The 20,791-nt window shown below is 36.0% G+C and overlaps 1 protein-coding gene and 2 long non-coding RNA genes across 8 annotated transcripts in view; all 3 read left to right on the top strand.

Annotated features, from left to right (window-relative positions):
• LOC126765059 (homogentisate 1,2-dioxygenase) overlaps positions 1 to 20,791 on the top strand; it is a 219,227-nt gene that overhangs the window by 177,396 nt on the left and 21,040 nt on the right. For 5 of the 6 annotated variants that reach the window (XM_050482659.1, XM_050482662.1, XM_050482658.1 and 2 more), the window contains exons 6-7: positions 3,500 to 3,781; positions 8,278 to 8,459. In XM_050482659.1, coding sequence (XP_050338616.1) covers positions 3,500 to 3,781; positions 8,278 to 8,459 — 464 coding nt within the window. The remainder of the gene's footprint in view (positions 1 to 3,499; positions 3,782 to 8,277; positions 8,460 to 20,791) is intronic. The other variant, XM_050482664.1, reaches the window with a different exon arrangement.
• LOC126765135 (uncharacterized) lies at positions 16 to 1,825 on the top strand. The gene is made up of 4 exons (XR_007668285.1): positions 16 to 627; positions 689 to 986; positions 1,047 to 1,421; positions 1,480 to 1,825. It is a non-coding gene; the product is annotated as an uncharacterized LOC126765135 (long non-coding RNA).
• LOC126765134 (uncharacterized) lies at positions 14,547 to 16,022 on the top strand. The gene is made up of 3 exons (XR_007668284.1): positions 14,547 to 14,567; positions 14,634 to 14,739; positions 15,324 to 16,022. It is a non-coding gene; the product is annotated as an uncharacterized LOC126765134 (long non-coding RNA).

The following is a 20,791-nucleotide window of genomic DNA, read 5'->3' as shown; positions in this document are numbered from 1 at the left end:
GATAGAAAGCTTTTGCATGCTATTGTTGATGGAGCACTGCCTGTCTCAATTTTAGAAAGAAGGTCTTTCATAGACCTCTTGCAGACCAGTGGCATGAAGATAATGAGCAGGCAAGCAGCTGTAAAAAAATTGAAGGAGCATTATGGTGAAGTGGTACACAAAATCAAGTCGGAAATGGCCTCCGTAAAACACTTCTGTACAACCGGGGATATTTGGTCTGGGAACCACCGGAGCTTTTTGGGGTATACTTGCCATTGGCTCACAGAGAACCTGGAACGCAAGTCGGCTGCTCTTGCTTGCAGGAGAATATTCGGCGTGCACTCAGCTGAAAAAATTGCGCAAATCATTGCCGAAATTAATGCCGGCTTTGGTCTGAGCCCGTAGAATGTTATTATGACGGTGACAGACAATGGATCCAATTTTGTTAAGGCTTTCAAGGAGTACGGGTGTACGGAAACTGAAACTTCTCATGAAGATGAAAGCGAAAACGATTTGCCAGTTTTCCAAAACGAGCTGCTGCTGCCAAAGCATCTTCGATGATGCAGCCACACGCTGAATTTACTTGCTTCCGCCGATTACGTGAAGATTTTGAGAAGTGAGCAGGCTTTGTATATCTAACATTCGATGGTAACTGAAAATTGTTAACGATTTTGTTGAACTATAATGTACTAAAGAGAATATCTTCCAGACATTCGAAAAATGCAACACCTTGTGGAGGAAGTGCAAATGGCCGAAGTCGTCGGAAATTATTGTGGAATGCTTGGGATCGACATTGCTTGGGCCCGTTGTAACTCGGTGGAATTCACTCTTCGACGCAGTAACGAAGTTACTTAGGGCCAAGGACAAGTTGAATCCTTTGTGCGAAAGACTCAGCTTGTCACAGTTTTCTCCGAGCGGTTTGCAGTATTTGGAGATGTACCAGTTGTTGATGGGGCCTATTGCTCGTGCCTTGGACTACCTTCAAGGAGAAAATAACGTGAATTACGGTAAAATGTATTAGTATTTTTTTATCGGTTTCACATTAAGTAAGTGTATATTCTATGCAGGCTGCTTAATTCCGACTCTGATGACCCTCAGCAATAGATTAAATAAGCTGCAAAACAAGCCAGAAATGCAGCAAGTTTCCTCTGTGGTTGCTAAGTTGGAGCAGCGTTTGAGAGATCGGTTTGACGCATTTTTTACTTTAAAACCGGAGGCCAATATAGCACTAGCGGCAACTGTACTAACTCCAGATATTAAAATGAGCTGGGTCAAGGTGTTGTAAAGGATAAAACTGGAGGTGACAGCAGCGGACATAAGTACCTGGGTTTTAAACACAATTTGCGATTTCTATGCAAAAGATAATCGTGCTTTCAATGCACAAATATTGAAAAGTAATGAATTATTTGCAAATAATAGGCATTTTGATTTTGACCTCAACGGTAGGATTGCTTGAATATTCTTAGATTATTTTTATTAAATTCATTTATCTTTATACAGACACAGATAACGAAGAAGGAACAAATGCTACTCCTGAGCCAAGTGCTAGTGATCGTCCGGCTTTTTTGACCCATCACTTTTTCTGTTACTTAAATGACAATTCAAGAACAGACGACACTTGAGTAAAACATTGCTGTCTAAAAGAAGCTTTTGTTGCCTTTAGTACTCCCCTGACATCCTCAGCACCAGTAGAGAGGCTATTTTCCTTTGCGGGGATAGTGAACAGTCCAAGGCGCCAGTCAATGTCGGACTTATCATTTGAGAAATTGGTGTTATTGAAAGCAAATTCTAAATGGAGTTAATGTATATTTTTCTTGTTATTTTGTTGTAAATGAATTTTGTTATTTTTTTGGTGTTACATTTAGTTATTATGTCTTGATTCAAGACTCTTGAATATCTTTATTTGTTGTACAAAATTGAATAAAAAAATTTATTAAAAATTAAAAAAAGCAAAAAGACCAAAGTTGTGTGGGGTTTTGGATTGAAAAGAATGAAAAATAATCAAAAAGAATCGCTGAAAAGAATCAATTATTTATTTTGATTATTTTTGATTCTTTTCATTAATCCAGAGTAATCCTGATTATTTTTTGATTACTTGTAATCTTAATCATTACGTAATCTACTTGGGACCAAGATAATCGTAATGTAATCAATTATTTCTCAAATACAAAGTAATCAGATTACTAATAATTACGATTAGTAATCAAAACTTAACAGGTATGAACTGAAGTTAGTAAGATTTTTAGACCTTAATCGAAACCTTAATGTCTTCATACAACAATTCCAGATCCGATTTGCGGGGATATAAAATGTTCCGTTAAACCCGAACTTAGCAGCTCTAGAATGGAAATCATGTTTTGTATTGAGAAAGTTGTAAAAGTTATTAGAAAACACGTGTATAAATTTAACAGCTCTAATTTTTTCTATTGCGACCTTATTAGTTTTTATTTACTGTCACAGACACTAACGTTCACATGTTCGTTATATGGGGGCTTAAAAATTCAGATTTCGATTTTTAAATGGGAACGATAACGTATGTACTAATTGTAAGAAGATATGTACGTTTCATTACCCCGATTAACTACTGCATTCGGGTACAACCGAACATTTTATATTTTTGCAACCGTGAACTAGAGTATCGGAATACAAGCAATTACATATAAAGTTGAACTTCCCTAACCCGATTCGCCATGATCCAAAAAAAATTTCGAGTAGGAGAGACTTCGAGAGAGGAAAAGATATGTGATTTTACCTAAAAGTAGGCGGTACAACGCCCACTGTCCAATTCTCATTCCGGCTCCTTTAGAGCCCTCTAATACCATTTCGGGGGTTAAATTTAATATCTCTACCGTTTTAGTTATTGATTTATCGCGCTTTAAGTAGTTTTTAACAGTACCGTTATAAGGAAAGGGAGGGAGTGTAGGTAATATTTCTTATGAGAATTGTCCTAAGCGAATTTGGCTGTTGTAGCTGGAGTGGTCTAGAAGATATGTACATTAAACCTATTAGAGGCCCACAGGTGGCTCTTGCTACTGCAATCCTCTGTGCCAAATTACAGTTTTATATCTTGTTTTAGTGCTTGGTTATGGCACTTTAGGTTTCTTTCAATGGCGTTTTGTGGGCGTGGCAGTAATCCGACAATGCCCATTTACGAACTCGTAACGGGCAGACGGACAGACAGACAGTCTCCCGTATTTGAACTTTTCTCGTCATCCTGATCATAACCGTATATCTACTTATCTCGATAATTTTTGGTGATAGGTGCAACTGTGAACAGATATTTTATACTTTGTATCATAATATAAAAATTACGAATTCGCTTTGCTGTGGAAATTACTTAATGCTAGCGTGTTTTAAATGGATAAAATAAAAGTTATAACGCCGTCGTAGAAAAGTTTAAACAGTTTAAATACGATTTCTGACATGTTTTTAGAAGTAGAGAGGTATTAATAAATTTTAGTACTAAACAAATGCATGCCAATTCTTTTAACTCATGTATTCAACTACAATTTTCGTTTAGATTTCCAGATTATCTGCAAATACCAAGGAAAGCTTTTTTCTGCCAAACAATCTCATTCACCATTTGATGTTGTAGCTTGGCATGGAAATTATGTCCCTTTCAAATATGATTTGTCAAAATTTATGGTCATAAATTCTGCCAGCTTCGACCATTGCGACCCTAGCATCTTTACGGTTCTCACTTGCCCAAGCTTTCGTCCAGGCACTGCTATTGCGGACTTTGTAATATTTCCACCAAGATGGGCTGTACAAGAGCATACTTTCCGGCCGCCATATTATCACAGTAAGTTAGTGACAGTATGTAAAAGTAATTAAATGAAAATGGAGATATTCAGGGTTGTGGTGGAATCCAAGACAGATTTGCTTAGTTGTGAGAATTGCAAACCAATTCTTGCTTTCAATGGTCTGATTGGGATGGCATTCTCTTTGAACATACGCAAAATCGATATTCGAATCAGCTTTTTACTAATGTGACAAAACTAGAAAATGAATAAATTTTGAAGTATGTAATTCTGTTAAAGTTTATGGGTTTTACCAAAAATCATAATTTTGGAACCGTTTTTTTCGAATTAATCAAGAAGATATGCATTCTGATTCAAAGGAAGTTTGGTGTTTCTCAAGGTAGTGTGTTAGGAAACATCATTTACCTAACCTTTACGTGCGTTCTGCCACACGATGACAATAGTATTACAGCAAAACTGCAATTTGTCTGTCAGCAAACACAGACTGCATCAATTGCAAGATTTAAACAAAATATTGGAATAGACAGCTAAATGGCTATAAAATGAAATGAAACTAAATCAGTACATATTGATTTCACTTACAACAATATTACAAGTAGATACATACATATATGCCACAGTTTATAAGTGGTGGCAGAAACTTTGCACTATCTACATATAACGAAATTCTTGTTTGTTGTGAAAAAGGTAACGTTCAAGGTGTACGGACGTGTTTTTTAATTCGCTCCGTTTAATCAGATTGTACAAAAAGTAACCAATCAATAATAATAAAATCAAAACAAATAATCAAATAAAAATCAGTGGTCACAAATTACTTTGTGTTATTTTTTTTTTTTTACGTTATAATAGTTTAGGGGTGAATACTGTTATAATTGCTGGTTGAAAACAAATAGTGCACGAAATAAATAGATATAAACATCCATTCCTTAAAAGCCTACTTCAGCAACAACGCCTTGCAAAAAAAATTTAACGGCGATCAGCTGAAATGGAAATTAAGGAGGCGTAGTCAGCAGAAGCTGTAGTATACAACAATCGGGCAGCAACAAATGCGCCGACAGCAAGAACTTTGCAGGTACCAAGCACCCGAACAGCCAAGGAAAACAAAAAGCAAAGTGAGGTGTACCAAGAAAAAAAAAGGCCATCTGTTCAGAATGGTATTGATCGAATTAAATCAGTCGTCAATACCAAAAAATTTCAACCAGGCACGCTAAATGGTAAAAAGCCAGAAATTCTTAATGGAAACAGATTTTCTTTGCTGAGCACGGATCCTAACGATGATGCAAAGGGTACTACCAGAGTCGTGAATGCCAACCCCCTCCAATCTATTTGCGTGAGCGTAGCTCCAATGCGCTTGTTTCCAAAATAAACACTTTAATAGGCACAAACAATTTTCACATTGTGCACTTGGAAAAAGGTAACATAGATGAAACAAAAATTCAAACATACACCGAAAAAAGTTTCATGGATGTTGTCAAACATTAACAAGAATTACTACTCTTACCATCTGAAGAGCTCAAAAGGCCTAGTTGTTATCATAAGAGGTAGGCTCTAACGATGTTAGGGCAACACTGAAAGAAGGTGGTTTTAGTATTAAATCAGTAGTAAATATTTTTAACATTCCATCGCAGAATCACATGGGGAACCACATAAGGGCATGGTCCAGTACAATGTACAAACTGCCAAGAATATGGACACACGAAAGCATATTGCACCCTACGCAGCAAATCAAAATGTACTCTTAAATAGAGATTTAAATAAAAATGTAGTAATTGTGGGGGAAATCATACTGCAAACTTTAGATGTTGCCTTGTATATAATATAAAGACTTAAAAACGAAATTGTCTGTCGGAATTTAAATGGAAAATCAAAAACGTTTTATCTTACGAATTACATAAATCTTTGGAGTCACATTTAAGAAACAGGAAATTTACAGTTAAAGTAACAGACAAATCAGAAGAACGAGCAATAAGGTCTGGTGTACTTCAAGGTAGCGTGCTAGGCACAACTTCGTACATAAATATACATCAGACATTCTAACAGCTACTAACGTATTGATATCCTCTTTCGCGGATAACACAGCCGTAACAAATGTTCCATCAGAGCATCAAGAGTATTAGAGCAGTACTTAACATTTCAACAACTGGCGTATAAATATTAATGAGCAAAAATGCACGCATGTTACATTCTCGCTAAGACTAGAAACGTGTCGGACAGTTAAAATAAACAATTTCCTAGTACTCCAAGCGAATGAAGTAACTTATCTTGGGATTCACCTGGATCGAAGGCTCACGTGACAAAACCATATAGCTAGTAAAATAACTTGCATGAAGTTAAGAGCAGCAAATTTTAACTGGCTTTTAAACAAAAATTCTAACTTAGCCTAGACAACAAAGTCCTGTATCATAAAACCGATTTGGATGTATGGCATTCAACCGTGAGGTACGACCTGTGAAACCAACATTGATATAATTCAAAAGTTCCAATCTAAAATGCTTAGAACAATTACGGGTGCACCACGGTACATGCGTAATGAAAACATTTACATATAAAGATCTTGATATTCCTATGGTAAAGAAGGAGATAAAGAACAGCAGAATGAGATATATTTCTAAACTTGGCGGAAAATAAGTAAAAAAGGGGAAAGTTCGGGTGCAACCGAATATTTTATACTATTACAACTTGCAGAAATCAAAGCCAGGGACTTCCCATATAGCACAATTTTAAATTCCACTTGATTCGTTCCAGTACACAAATCAAGAAGCAATTAATATAACGGATAAAACTTTGCACGAATAATGTCTTTAGTGTGTGCCACTTTATGACCAAAAATTATTGAAATCCAATCAAAACTGTTCAAGGCCCCCTTACCGAATATTTAGACTCGGGTACCTATATCTGACTTTTGATTGAAAATGAATGAAATTTAGGGATAATCCTTCTCTTATAATGGAATACCTGAATGTCAAAAATGGGTTGAATCTGACCAATACTTACCTTAGCCCCCATATACTCAATATAAAGATTTTCCTTCCTGGTGACTTGTAGCGCATATATCGGCCAATGAAAATAAAAGAGCGTGTTTTACTCATAACAGTGTGTCTTTGTGCCTAAATTGGTAAATTTGAGCGAAAACTTGGCCTAACCCCAATATAACTAATATCAGGATTTTCGAACATCCGGCTGACTTTACTCTATATGATTGGTTTTTAGTAAGAGATATGTTAATAGTATTTGGTATTAGGAAAAATAGATAAAATCTGGTAAATTCAACTTACATATACTACATAAAATGGTGTTCGTTTTTCTAACAAATCTTATAATCAAATGTGTCTGTCAGTATAGAGGTTATGCATATACATACTTATAATATAAGTATGTATGTATATATAAAATTTCTTGGATTTCGATCTTCAGGTAGAGGTTTACACCATAAAAAATTTTCTTGGCTTTGATTTTTGCAAGTTGCAAGAGTATAAGATGTTCGGTTGCACCCGAACTTAGCTCTTCCATACTTGTTTGAATTTTATTTTACCATAGCTTTACAAAATCAAAGAGCGCCAGCATGTTAAAAGTTTTCCAGGAATAGTAATTTTTAGGATCATTTTAAAAATAATAAACTCCACATTGTTATTTGTTTGAGAGCAACTCCCCCACATTATCAAGATTCTACTTTAATACCAAGATGGGTAAAGAAGGTATCTTCGGCACAACAGTTGGGAAATTTAGCCACAACGGAACATTTTTAAATGGGTTGAGGCTGATCGATTTTGCCGAGGTCTAAAATATGGTCGTCTGAGTACTACTGCCTCCGGATTGAAAAGCTCAAACAGCTGGTACAGCGAGAATTGTTTCGGTGCAGTGGAGCGTAAACTCAATGCTACCTCGCAAAGTTGCCAGCGACCATAACATCTAGAGTTGAAGACGGGAGCGATACACTTATGAAGGTAATAAAAGAAAAGCAACCTAATTGCGTGTGTATCAAGTGTTCCTTATCATTGTGGCTTTAGACCTGGAAACTCTACAATTGACTGGATATTCACTATGTCTCTTGAAAAATACCTGTGAAGAAAGTTTTATCCAATCGACAGCATGGTAAGGATCTGCCTCTATGACACTATATCTGATTTTCACATTTACATCAAACTAACACGGCAACAACCACTTCTACTTCCCATATAACAAAACATTTAATACTATCAGATTATTTCAAATTACAATATCTAATTAAAAAAAAAAAATCTCGCAACTTTTGCGCAAATGTCTTCAAGGTGTAGCATTTCTCACATTAACTAAAGGTAACTTTCCAAGACCCCCAGGTACTTAATAAAGGAGGCAAGTGAGTCATTGACCTACATTATAAGTAAATACCAAATATAATTTTAATTAATTCAAAATTTCATTTAATGATATTAATATATTTTTTTACCATTGAATTGCGATATTACAATTTAAAATTTCTTCACTTTATAAGAATTGAAGTTAAAGCGTATTCAGTTATTATAGTTTTTTGAATATACAATTTTATTTATACTTGTAGGAAACTGTATGTCAGAGTTTATGGGATTAATCTTTGGTAAATATGAAGCAAAAAATAACGGGTTTTTACCTGGAGGCGCTACTCTTCATTCTATTATGACACCACACGGTCCAGATTATCAATGCTTCGAGAATGCATCTCGTGCAGAGTTAATACCTGAAAGGGTCGCTGACAATACACAGGTAATATGATAGTAAATGACAACATGTTTAAGTTATTTTTCGCTCCTGATGAAACACTGATAAGGGCGGCCAATAAACTTCGAATTTTGTATAAAATTGTGATTGCAGGAAGCATATATAAAAAGTAGCGCCTGTAATTTTTCCAAAATATAATTCGACTTGTTACTAGTTTTATTCACCTAAAGGGTCTTTGTTTCAAGCGCTGAACACATAGAGAGCGACAGACTGCAAACTACATCTGTCAAATATTAAAATACACACGTTCTTATGGGCAGTGTTATTTTCACAGCTGCACGACTACACGACTGCAGGCCGACAGTTGTCGTTCTCGCTAACTTCAATATCCTCCTATATTTGCCAACGACAGTAGGACGACAGTAGAGTTGACAGTAGAATGGAAGATAGAAAGAGGAGGTAGAGGGTGATGCCACTAATATGTAAAATGTAAAATTATTCACAGCTCTAACAAACTTGAAGTTATTTTACAAATAAAAGCATAAAATAGCTATATTATAGCTCTATTATATCATTTGTAATAACAATTGATAATTTAAAGTAAAAATATTGACCTATTTACTTATTTTTTGCATAAAAAATTTCACTTTGAACAAAATATTTAAATTTCAATGAAGTGAAAGGAATTAGTATGGCCACAGCGAAATTGTGTACATACAAAATGGACAACTGCGTTGTTTTGTGTACATGCCGGCCATTGTGTTGTTGTTGCTTCTCAAAATGTACATGCAGTAAGATGAACAACGACGTTTTCAGTTCACTGTCGTGCTGCTGCAGTCTGTCGCAGTCATTGTGTTTACACTTTCAGTCGTTTTACATATATTTCTGCCATTGAAAGTGCTCATATCTGCTAAATAGCAGCGAGAATGGTGAATTCCGTACTTCAATCTTATAAGTTCTGTTAGCCGTCCAATCGAACATCATAAAGAATTCAATTTGCACCTTCTCTTTGTTTTATGTTCTGATTTGGCTACTGTCGTTGGCAAAAACAGGAGGATATTGAAGTTAGCGAGAACGACAACTGTCGGCCTGCAGTCGTGTAGTCGTGCAGCTGTCAAAATAACACTGCCCTTAAGAACGTGTGTATTTTAATATTTGACAGATGTAGTTTGCAGTCTGTCGCCCTCTATGAGTCTGTGTTCACCATATGAGAATAAAGCAATTCTCTTGCTTTGTAGAAAAATATACAAAATATACAGTCACACAGAGAATGTAAAAAAGCATTCTCTGAGTGACATATGAATGCTTATATTGAATTATATGAACCATTGTCACATATGCGTGACTACTTTGTGTTATAAGAACCATTGTTTTCCGAAAAATGGTAAAAATTTTATGTGATAAAATTAAATAAAATCTAATTTTAAATAAATTATTATTTCCAAATTATATTAATTTCGACTATTATAAAATGAACTTAAATGTGCTCATATAAACACTTCCACTCATTCCTTTCATTTCTTCAAAAAAATTAATGACCTTCATGAAATATGCATATTCGCATTATTTCGTTATCATTTCCATATTTGTACCAAATAGAATTTCTATGACACATGCATATGTACATATATTATTTCTTTGGCACATTTGTCTGTATGTTTACGAAAGCAAATGCGAGCCACATACATACATATGTACATACCTTCATAATAACGAGTATCGCACGCATCTTTCGCATCTTCGTTGTCACGGTCAACTGGCGTTTTGTCAAAGCGTCAAGTGCTGAACACATTAAGCGCGAAGACACACGTTCTTATGGACACAGTTATATAGTTCTTAGGGACACAGTTATTGAGGCAGCTTCACAACTACATAACTGTGTCCCTAAGAACGTGTGTATTCTAATATTTGACAAATGTCGCTTGTGTGATGATAGAAAATCCAAGCTGTGCCGAAAAAAATAAACAATTGTCACCGCTTCCCTTGCCGCTGTACAGCTCCGCCTACAAACCAGCGTAAATATGTATGAAGTTGTATGAGCGTGCATACATATCGACGCAGATTTTTGCGAGTCACGGAAAAATATTTAGACAAATATTGTAAATCGACAACGGCTATGTTGCCACTTTTGTCACTTCTTTCTGTGAAGAAGCATCAGAAAGTTGTTCAATTTATGATTTTTAGCTTTTGCCATCGTCGCGAAAAGACGCTTGTGGGCAAAGGCATGCTCGGGGAGATGTTACGGCGTCTGTTTTTATGAATGAAGCGAGGTCGCTTGTAGAATTTGCGCCTGCGTTTATGAATGAAATCGTTTTTGTTGTAAAATTTACTACATTTGAGCTTCGCCAATTTGGCTGCCATATTGACTTGTGACGCTTCTGCTATTTAGACAATTGTTGTTTTTGTAGAACAATGCTTAAATTTTTTGTTGGTGACATATTCACATGTGTACGCATATGTATGTTTTGTATGCTTATGCATTAGTTGTTCGGATGTGTATACAAATATATGTATGTATGTACATATAAATATATATGAATGATGAACATGCAAATTAATGCGCGCGCATGTAATATACATATATGCATATGTATTGATAAGTGATAAAATCATGATTTGAATTTCTGAACGCGCTCATGCGAATACAGACATACATTTATATGAGCAAATAATAAGATTAATATGATAGACGATGTATTTATATATTGTTGTGATAAATTCAAAAGAAATGTATTATAATACAAAAATATTTATTAGTACAGTATATTATGCAAAAATCAAAGAAAATTATTAAATATGCAAGTCCAAATTGACTATAAATATTACAATGCATGCATTCATACAAAATTATACTCATATCATAATTATGTTTACATGTCAATATTGAATTGCCGACGGCAAAACGCAAAAGCATACATATGTACATATTTGCATACATTGCGATTCCCAAGTTGAAAGAAAAATTGAAGCATGAAAATACAGTAGAGGCCCGCTAATCCGGACATGGCCTAATCCGGATTCCACTGTAATCCGGACAGGGTTAAAAAACTCAAAATTTCTATTATGTCCCTTGTAATCCGGACCGACATTCTCTATCCGTATTCTCTAATCCGGATCACATGTTTATTATTCACTACATTCGCTTTTATGCTTTATTGGTTTAAGTTTTTTTTGTTTTATTGGAACATGTGTATTATTTGTTATAATAAACAAACAGAAATTTATAAATATTTTTTCATAATACATAGTTCTGATAAGTCTTTGGTAATCCGGATTTCCTTATATTCCGGATAGGGGCCGGTTTTAATTGATCCGGATTAGCGGGCCTCTACTGTATCACAATGCTGTTGTTGGGAGCATCATAAGGAGCATGCACACATACATATATTTATGTCTCTTCATATTCTTGGGCATTTGAGACAAGAATATAAAAAAATTTGTTTATGTTCTCTGTGTGAGAGGTGTGTTTTGTACACATTTTTCGCTGTTCAAAATGAAATAAAATATAAACGAAAAGCAAAACGAAATTCTTCGTTGGGAGAAGTTCGGTATATTCATACATACATACATACGTAATGTTGATAAGTATTTAAAAATATAGTGAAAATCAATTGTAGATATACAGTACAAAACTAAGCAAAATTAGATAGCGTGTCTTTGCAATCTTCTTTCTTTTGCAAGAACTGATTCGTTTTCTTCCTTTTATACTCTCGCAACAATGTTGCTAAGGAGAGTATTATAGTTTTGTTCACATAACGGTTGTTTGTAAGTCCTAAAACTAAAAGAGTCAGATATAGGGTTATATATACCAAAGTGGTCAGGGTGACGAGTAGAGTCGAAATCCGGATGTCTGTCTGTCCGTCCGTCCGTCCGTCTGTCCGTGCAAGCTGTAACTTGAGTAAAAATTGAGATATCATGTTGAAACTTGGTACACGTATTCCTTGGCTCCATAAGAAGGTTAAGTTCGAAGATGGGCAAAATCGGCCAACTGCCACGCCCACAAAATGGCGGAAACCTAAAACCTATAAAGTGTCATAACTAAGCCATAAATAAAGATATTAAAGTGAAATTTATCACAAAGGATCGCATTAGGGAGGGGCATATTTGGACGTAATTTTTTTGGAAAAGTGGGCGTGACCCCGCCAACTACTAAGTTTTTTGTACGTATCTCGGAAACTACTACAGCTATGTCAACCAAACTCTATAGAGTCGTTTCCTTCAGGCATTTCCATATACAGTTCAAAAATGGAAGAAATCGGATAATAACCACGCCCACCTCCCATACAAAGGTTATGTTAAAATCACTAAAAGTGCGTTAACGGACTAACAAAAAACGTCAGAAACACAAAATTTTACGGAAGAAATTGCAGAAGGAAGCTGCACCCAGGCTTTTTTTTAAAAATTGAAAATGGGCGTGGCCTCGCCCACTTATGAACCAAAAACCATATATCAGGAACTACTCTACCGATTTCAATGAAATTCGGTATATAATATTTTCTTAACACCCTGATGACATGTACGAAATATAGGTGAAATCGGTTCACAACCACGCCTTCTTCCAATATAACGCTATTTTGAATTCCATCTGATGCCTTCTCTGTACATTATATACATACATTAGGAACCAATGATAATAGCGGAATAAAACTTTACAAAAATACGGTATTTGAAAAATATGTAAATGACGTATAATGAAATCTCGATTATCACTTTATCATGCGAGAGTATAAAATGTTCGGTGACACCCGAACTTAGCCCTTCCTTACTTGTTTCATTTTATTTCGATGCACACCAAGCGAGACAAAAAGACAAAATGTTGCATTGTGCTTCGCTTGGTTTGAGTTCGAACACAAGATGTTTTTGTGTTTTATTAGTCAAAGACGTTTTTGACTGATCCGGTGTGGGCTCAGCCTTACTTCAAGTCTAACAAATGTTTGATATCGAAACTGCACCTTCTCTATGTTTTAAGTTCTCTGGCCAAATAGTCGATGCCCAAATTTGTAGAAAAACACACAACAACAATATTTTCATTCATGAACGCAAGCGCACTTTCAACATGCAAACTTGCTTCATTCATAAAAACAAACACCATTACATCTCTCCGAGCGTATGGTTTTTGCAAATTTGTTTACATGCACAAATAATTACATACAAGTATGTATTTATGTACGAGAATATGCGCTACCGTTTGGTGTTTTAATATGTTGTCAAACATATAATGCCCAGCAAATAAATATATAAATATATAACTTATTAAACCCATATTAATTAAATATACATATATACATGCATGACTTTATTATATATTTCAAAAGAATTTAAGAAATTCATCATAAAATTGTTCACATACATATATAAATTATATGCAGAGTCGTTTGGGCATTGCAAATATATGAATCTGTATGCGTACATTTCTAAACATTGAAATTAGCATAATTTTTCTAATTTACCACTCAAAATGCTCAATTCTGCTTTTTTTGCGCCCCTGATGTTAAATGCGGTGAAACACGCTAATAATTTTCTGTGGTGTGGTGAAAAACGCTCATCCATAACAGTACCCCTTCGAAAAATGAAACATCATAAAATTGGCAACTCCGTGGACCTTCTCTATGATATAAATACGTTCTCTGGCCGGCATGTACACAAAACAACACAGTTGTCCATTTTGTATGGACACAATTTCATTGTTGCCATACTAATACCTTTCACTTCAATGAAATTTTAATATTTTGTACAAAGTGAAATGTTTTATGCAAAAAATAAGTAAATAGTTAATATTTTTGTTTTAAATTATCAGTTGTTATCACAAATGATATAATAGAGCTATTTGTTGCTTTTATTTGTAAAATAACGTCAAGTTTGTTACATCACTCTTCTCTACTGTCAACTCTACTGTCCTCTCTACTGTCGTCGGCAAACTTAAAAATATTTTCAAGTTAGCGAGAGCGACAACTGAGAGCCTGCAGTCGTATAGTCGTGCAGCTGTCTAAATATATCTAAATAATGCCCATAAGAAAGTGTGTATTTTAATATTTGACAGATGTCGCTTGCTGTCGCGCTCTACTATATGTGTTCAGCACATTACTTGGTAACAGTAATCAGCTGTTTTATGCTTTGTTTTTAGTCAGTTGTGTTGTAAATAATTGATTGAAAGTAAGTATTTAATGCACTAATTTAATTTTTCTTATTTTTTTTATTAACAAGACCTTTTGTTTTAAGTGGAAAATATTAAGAAGAAGCGTGTGGTCACAAAAACACAAAAAAGTGGGCAGAAGAAGAAAACAACTCTTTAATGAATTTTCTTTTGGAAAACGTTGATATTGAGGTATGGATGTGAATAATTAAAGCACAGCCAGTGAAAAACGTAGAATCGTGGCTCGTGTCAGCTGCCACGACCTATCTTATGGGCGCGCAATGTAACTGCACAGTGAAAAACGCTACTCCCTTCTCTCTTTGACGTGGGATGACGTGAAAATTAACGACATTTGGATTTTTGCCGTGGAAACGTGTCAGCTGATTGTCCTCTAACAACGCAGGGTTGCTAATATCGATATACTATAGTAATTATCAACTTTTATAATTCAATCTGTTCAATATGTTTCAATATGTTTGAAATTTTCATAAAATAACTCAAAATCGGTTTTGATATTTTATATTGTAAAAAATTATAATTGAAAACAAAGATGTGCTCAAAACTATATATGCGTATTGGGCAATGGCAACATTGTTCAAATGTAAACAAATCAAAGATGGCTGATTTCTGCGTTTTTACCACGTTTTTCACTGTGCACACATTTTGCCGATGAGGAAGGAAAAGGAAGGAAGGGAGTAGCGTTTTTCACTGGCTGTGCTTTTATTGTCAATTTATTTGCCTATGGAATTATATTTTTCGCTCATCTGTAATTTAAGAAGCCAACCAGTGTAATTTATTACAATAAATGTTAAAAAAAAAACTACGTTAGAGGCAAATGCTTAAATGTTGAGGTGTATAGTTCGGAATCGGAAAGAAATCAACAGGCGCAGGACTTGATATTGGAGACGCATGTTTCATAGTAAAATTTAATAAGGTGAATTATTTTAGAAACCGCAAATGTGTCCACATTATGACAGACTCGTGGAGCTTTATTTTAATAAACAGAACTCAAATATCGTCGTTGAATCATCATCATTGAACGTGGATGTTGAATTTGAGCAATATATGCACTATATTGATACAATTAAAGATTTACCTTCAACAGCATTAACACTACTTCCTATACCAGTTCATTTTACCTCATCTGAGCCAGTACGACCTCCAGACATCGACTCGATGGAAGCCGAGTTAATATGTGAGCCAGCACTTTCACAGTCAAAAGTATCAACTCCTCGCTCTCAACGATCTCTTGGAAAAAAATTTAAAACTCGTACGTTAAAAGCAGTCTAAGCGAACTTTGCTAACATCCAATAAAAAAGAGATTCTTATTATGAAATGCACGAGAGCATAGAACAACAAAAAGTTGATAATGAAATAACCCGGTTAAAGCTAGAAAAACAAAAGTTGGCTCTGGCTCAAGAACAAAAAGAACGACTTGCTGTCTTATAGCTTAAATAAAAATATATTGGTTTGTCAAAAAAGTCTTGCGGAATTTTTATTGAATTTGTTTTTTTTTATTGAAATTGAAATGAATTTTTGATGACTCATGCCCAGCTCTTGACCGATGCTACGGCTGCTACTATGCCGGTCTCTTTCGACCAATTCAGCGATTTTATCGCAATTTTCGACGACAGGCCTTCCGGAGCGACCACCTCTACACCAGAACGAAAACGTTGAAACCATCTTTGTGTGGTGGAAATGGAAACTGTATCGGGTCCATAAACTGCACAAATTTTATTGGCGGTTTGAGATGCATTTTTGCCTTTATCGTAGTAGTACTGTAAAATATGCCGTATTTTCTCTTTATTTTGCTCCATGTTTGCGACGTTATAACTCACGAACGACTTAAAAGAAACGACAATCAATCAAACACGTGTTAGCGCGTGAAATGAGCTTTCCAAACGTTGTAGAGCATCTGCCTTTTCATTTCAAAAGTAGTTATATCTAACCCTTCAAATTCGTCTGCAGTTTCAGGTACAATCAAAGGGGTTTCCACAAATTACTCAATGTGTATGATTAATTAAAATATTATGAAGGATGCTCGACTCTAACACGGTACTTGCTGTGCAATAAACTGTATTATTTCCTTTTTGTTGGATCAAAATATTAAGCATTAGTTCTGTACGAAGTTATTATAATATTATTGAGTGGATATGCATAATCACCTGCAAGCCATCCTGTCCCGAAAAAAACTTAGTGTAGTCCAGTCATTTAAACTTAAATTATGTAAGAATCTCCTACACTAGGTTTTTTTCGGGACAGGAATGCCTATAAATGGGTATATCGAATTCCGAGGTGAACTTACTATAATGATTGGACTAGTGCGGTTTTTAAAAAAATAACAATTTTTTAATATTTTTGAATCGTGAGTTGAACCGCAGTAGCCAACAACGACATCGCGATTCTTCAGATGGTAGTCACTCACTACTTGTGCTTTAAGAGAATACATATACTTATATGACATCGGGAAAAGTAATTTGCATGATTTTTATCAGGAGCTTCCGCTAATTCAATTTTTCGTGCCATCAACGTACCCAATGCATAACGTTATTTTATTGAAAGTTGTTCGCACTATTTCAGAGGGTTCTGTAGAATATGGCCAGCATATATGAATGTAAGTTAAAAACGTAATTATTTAATTTCCAATTATTTATTTCTGATGCTAATAGCTTCACGTTGATTTGTGGCTCCCTTTACAAAAAGTAAAATATCGTCGTTCCTAAGCGATCTTGCTCTTCAGGTGATCTTGCTGTGAGCAGCTTTATGATTGCTGTTTGATTCGTGTCAGCAAACATTGAACTCAAAAAAGATTTTGTCAATCCTTGCCACTGGTGGGGGGAAATGAAAACTCTTTTCTTGAGTGAGAATATATTCATTCTAATTTTTATTTGGTATTTTCATTGCTTATATATGTACAATTTTTAAAACTATCTTAAATAACTAAATATATGTGTATGTGTGTATGTTTGTATGTATTGCAGCATATTGTTTATTGCTGCTTGACATAGGGTTGTTTTCAAGTGTATAATTTAATACATGTATGTGTGTGTGTTATCTCAACTGTAAATTTATGACTTGTGTCCCCATGCATTTTATTTTTATCTAATGATAAAGAATATTGACAAGCAATTAAATGAACGTTACAAGCCTTCCAGCATGAAGAGCCCAGCATGAAGGTGCGCAGCATTGGAAAGAGTTTATGTTTTGTTAGCTGACCAATTCATCTTCTTGTTAGCTGTTGTCTTAACTAAAGTTATATGTACCCCTCTTAACTCTCGAAGCGTCTTCGATACGACGAAATACGACATTTTGTACATTGGATCTTTTCTGAGCATACATATTGCAAATTTTGATAAAAGAATAAATTCCCGGCACTCACCTTTAATGCGATTGAATTCGATAACGATGGAAAAAAAAGTTAAAATTGGTTGGTTGCAGATACGCGCACGGATCGATAGAGAAAGAGGCTCGGCTCGCCAGTCCCTTTTGTTAATTGTGTTCGGTATCCTCGTGTGTGTGGTGTATGGTGTATATGATGCAAGTGTGTTGAGTATAATGGGTGGATGATGTATATGGTGTAGGTGAGTTGAGTATGATATGTGGATGCTGTATATGGTGTAGTTGTGTTATATTATGAGGGAGCCAGAAGCTCATTTAGCCATCCCGGCCCCCTAAGCGACTGTTTAGCCTAGAAGGCGCTGCAGCTGTTGCTTATATATGTAGAATTTGGAAGTCGGGATACGCGGCCGCGAGGGTTGGGTGGCCGGTACACTTCGCGTGACGAGCTGCGATGTAGCAGCGTGTGATGCGGCCGGTGACATATTTCGCGCAGCCCCCGTGACTCACACTCTGGAGTCGCATGAGTGTGCGACAGGCAGTTGAGGCAATGCCCGTGTACCTGGGCAACTTGCTGCCATTGCAAAGGACGCATACGCCTAAATATTCCACAATAGTGCAGACGATGTGGGCGTCGACAGATGGAGCCCCTTATCCGAAGGGTCTCCGCAGTCCTTGATGTGACCGGTGGTGATCGGGTGCCGCCACGCGGTTGCCGGTACAGGTGCCGGCGTTGTTGCCAGCGCAGCGGCCGATGGTGTTGCATCTACCGTTCGGGGCGCTGGTGTAGGCCCGTTCCGTGGCACATTGGTTGCCGCCCGAGCGGTTGGCGTATTTGCGACTGGCGTATCTACATCCATGGTAATATGTATAGAGAATATTGTTGATTATAAATTTCTACCAGATAAGCAGACATGGTGATTGTTCCACGATATGTGGCATGAACGTGTCGTCGTATTGCTCAACAATTTTTTGTTAATATTCTTGGTTATTTGATACGCCGTGTTAATTCGAATAGTTGTTATGGGCGTATTTCTCGTTTTATTGTTAAATTTAATGATTTTGTTATATCGTGGTTTGGTCTTTTCGGTTTTCGGATTCGCGATCGTCGGTGGTTGGTAGAAAGCACAGCTTCACGAGTGGTCTGGTTAGTTTTCCGTTTTGCGTACGGAGATCCACGACTCGTATGTGACCGTCGGAGCCATAATATAGCATCTCTATGCGGCCTAGTCGCCAGTCGGTAGGGGGTAGACAATCATCATGGATGAGGACACAGTCTCCAAGTTTAAGCGGTTGTTCAGGAGTCTTCCAACGGTATCTTTTGTGGGGATCCTTTATGTACTCGTCTTTCCATCGGCGGCTGATTTTGCCGAAAGCATGGTGCTTCTTGACAGTTTTCAAAATTTGTTGTTGCAACTAAACCTGTTACTCTTTTTACGTTTGCGCTGTTTGAGGGTGAGCTGGAGTAATTTGTTATATGTAACATTGAGTGATGTCTTTTATGCAGTAAACGCATTAAATTTGCTTTCGCAATCTTTAAGCGTATGCGTATGTGACAAGCAGATGGTACATAACTTTTTCGTTCTTACGAAATTGTTTCGATAGCTTATATTAATTTTTTTGAATTTTTCGCACGATTTGAGCTTGTGACCTCCTCTACAAAGTTCGCATGACGTTTGTTTATATTGTTCGGATGTGAACGATTGATTCTTAAAAAAGCTTCTATTTAAATTGTTGTGGCTACTTGCTTGGGGTCTATTGAAGCTTCTATTGAGGTCGTTTTGAACGTTTTTCGTTGTGACTAGGTTTTTATCTACCCTTTCTGCAATTCCATATTGGGTAGTAAGAAATTCTTTCATTTGCTGCCACGTTGGGCACTTTCTTCGCGATGAGAGCGATTGCTCCCATAAAAGTAACGATTTTTCTGGTAATGCAGCTGTGCATATACATCGTATATAAAAGTTGAATAGAAGAAGTATGTAAAAATTTCAAAAAAAGCGACCCGAATTTTGGTCTGAATCGTAAATTTAAGTTTTAGATTTTAAACCATACATATATGAATGTAATATATAAAACCGCCAGGGGCTTTTGGGGATAATATGAGTGTATGTGTACGTGCATGTGCTTGGGCCAGCACTTGTGCCTGCGCTTGTGCCTGCGCTTGTGCCTCCAATCCTTGTGCTGGTGGTTGTTGTTGTGATTTCTTTGTGGCTTCTTTTCCGTTTGTGAGGTATTTTTCACGGTACTTCACTGCACTGACTATGCCTTTATTGAATATGTTATGTGCTTCTATTTTCACTGCACAATTTTTTCACCTCACTTATGCACAATTAAGCTTATTTGTTTTTGTTTTGTTATGTTTTCGGTCACTTCAGCCACTCCATTATCACTTTTCACTTTACATATACAAGTTAATCTTTTGGTTAATTGAAAACCAAAAAATATAATTTTTCACGGAGCTGCATTCGGGCAGCGCTACCGCGTATCTTTATTGAGTTTTACAAACTGAAGTTAGCTTAACCGAATTACAATATTTATGCTTAATTCTAACTTTAATAATTATAAGTGGCGTGATTCGCTTCCACGAATCTTATGCTGCACAACAAGTAGTGCTGACGCTGACCATGCACTTTCTGGTGCATTTCGGTCACACGTGCCGGAAGTTGTAAGTCGATACTTGAGTAACAAGTGTTGTGTTAACTCTTCCCCTCTTAAATCGATTGTCCCCAATCGGTGTTGATCGTAGGGTGTGCCGTTGTTATTTGCAAAAAAGGACCTTTCCGCATGTTTAGTACGTCCTCTGCACTAGATTCAGGTGACAAATATACTTTTTGACGATTTTTATATAAAAATGCTATAACGATTATAATTATTACAATTATTATTATATCAGAACTTAAGCTAATTA

The sequence above is a fragment of the Bactrocera neohumeralis genome, unplaced genomic scaffold, assembly GCF_024586455.1.
Source record: "Bactrocera neohumeralis isolate Rockhampton unplaced genomic scaffold, APGP_CSIRO_Bneo_wtdbg2-racon-allhic-juicebox.fasta_v2 cluster10, whole genome shotgun sequence".
Lineage (NCBI taxonomy): Eukaryota > Metazoa > Arthropoda > Insecta > Diptera > Tephritidae > Bactrocera > Bactrocera neohumeralis.
Note: the sequence above shows the minus strand (reverse complement) of the source record. Positions and strands in the feature narration are given on the sequence as shown.